Source organism: Eimeria tenella, genomic scaffold, assembly GCF_000499545.2.
Source record: "Eimeria tenella Houghton genomic scaffold, Eth_scaff3134, whole genome shotgun sequence".
In the NCBI taxonomy this organism is placed as follows: Eukaryota; Apicomplexa; class Conoidasida; order Eucoccidiorida; family Eimeriidae; genus Eimeria; species Eimeria tenella.
In genome coordinates this window covers 3,637-4,305 of record NW_013542997.1, presented here as the reverse complement: position 1 = coordinate 4,305, position 669 = coordinate 3,637, and the positions used below count along the sequence as shown (strand labels likewise).

At 63.4% G+C, this 669-nt stretch overlaps 1 protein-coding gene across 1 annotated transcript in view; it reads left to right on the top strand.

The window, feature by feature from the left end:
• The window catches only part of ETH_00035880 (myosin heavy chain, putative), a gene marked incomplete at both ends in the record, with an annotated part of 4,610 nt that overhangs the window by 397 nt on the left and 3,544 nt on the right, over positions 1 to 669 (top strand). The window contains 2 exons of the mRNA XM_013376101.1: positions 3 to 221; positions 500 to 665. Coding sequence (XP_013231555.1) covers positions 3 to 221; positions 500 to 665 — 385 coding nt within the window. The remainder of the gene's footprint in view (positions 1 to 2; positions 222 to 499; positions 666 to 669) is intronic.

The following is a 669-nucleotide window of genomic DNA, read 5'->3' as shown; positions in this document are numbered from 1 at the left end:
AGCAGCCGCAGCCGCAGCAGCAGCAGCGGCGTCAGCAGCGCCAGCTGCAGCAGCAGCAGCAGCAGCAGCAGCACAAGAGAACAACGAACCTGCAGCAGAAAATGGGAGAGCCAGAGGACGGAGGCGGAGGCCCTGCTGCTGCTGCGCTGCGGCTCGCGCATGCACGGCAGCGGCTGCGCCAAATGGCTGCTTCTACGCAGTCTCTTCTGGAGAGGTGCAGCGTGAGTCCAGGCCTTAGCTGCTGCTGCTGCTCCCCTGAAGGGGGCAGCGCAGCAGCAGCAGCAGCAGGTTCTCTGCAGCAGCAGCAGCAGGCGCTGCGGAGGCCTGCTGCTGCCGCAGTCTGAGCTCGACGGGTGTCTGCTGCTGCTGCTGCTGATGATGATGATGACGCTGCAGCGCGATGCTGTATTGTGAACAGGGTGCCTCAAAATGTGCTGCAGCCACCTCCACGCTTGCGCTGCTGCTGCTGCTGCTGTTGCTGCTGCTGCCGCTGCTGCAGGATGGGGCAGCAAAGCCCAAGGAGGTGCACGTGGAGGAGCTGCGGTCGCGGCTTGCTGCAGCTGACGAGGCCTTCCTGCAGTCTCAGAAGCAGCAGGAAGAAAGAGACAGAGAGACGCTGAAGCGGCAGCTGCAGCAGCTGCAGCAGCAGCAAAAGAAGCAAAAAGGTAC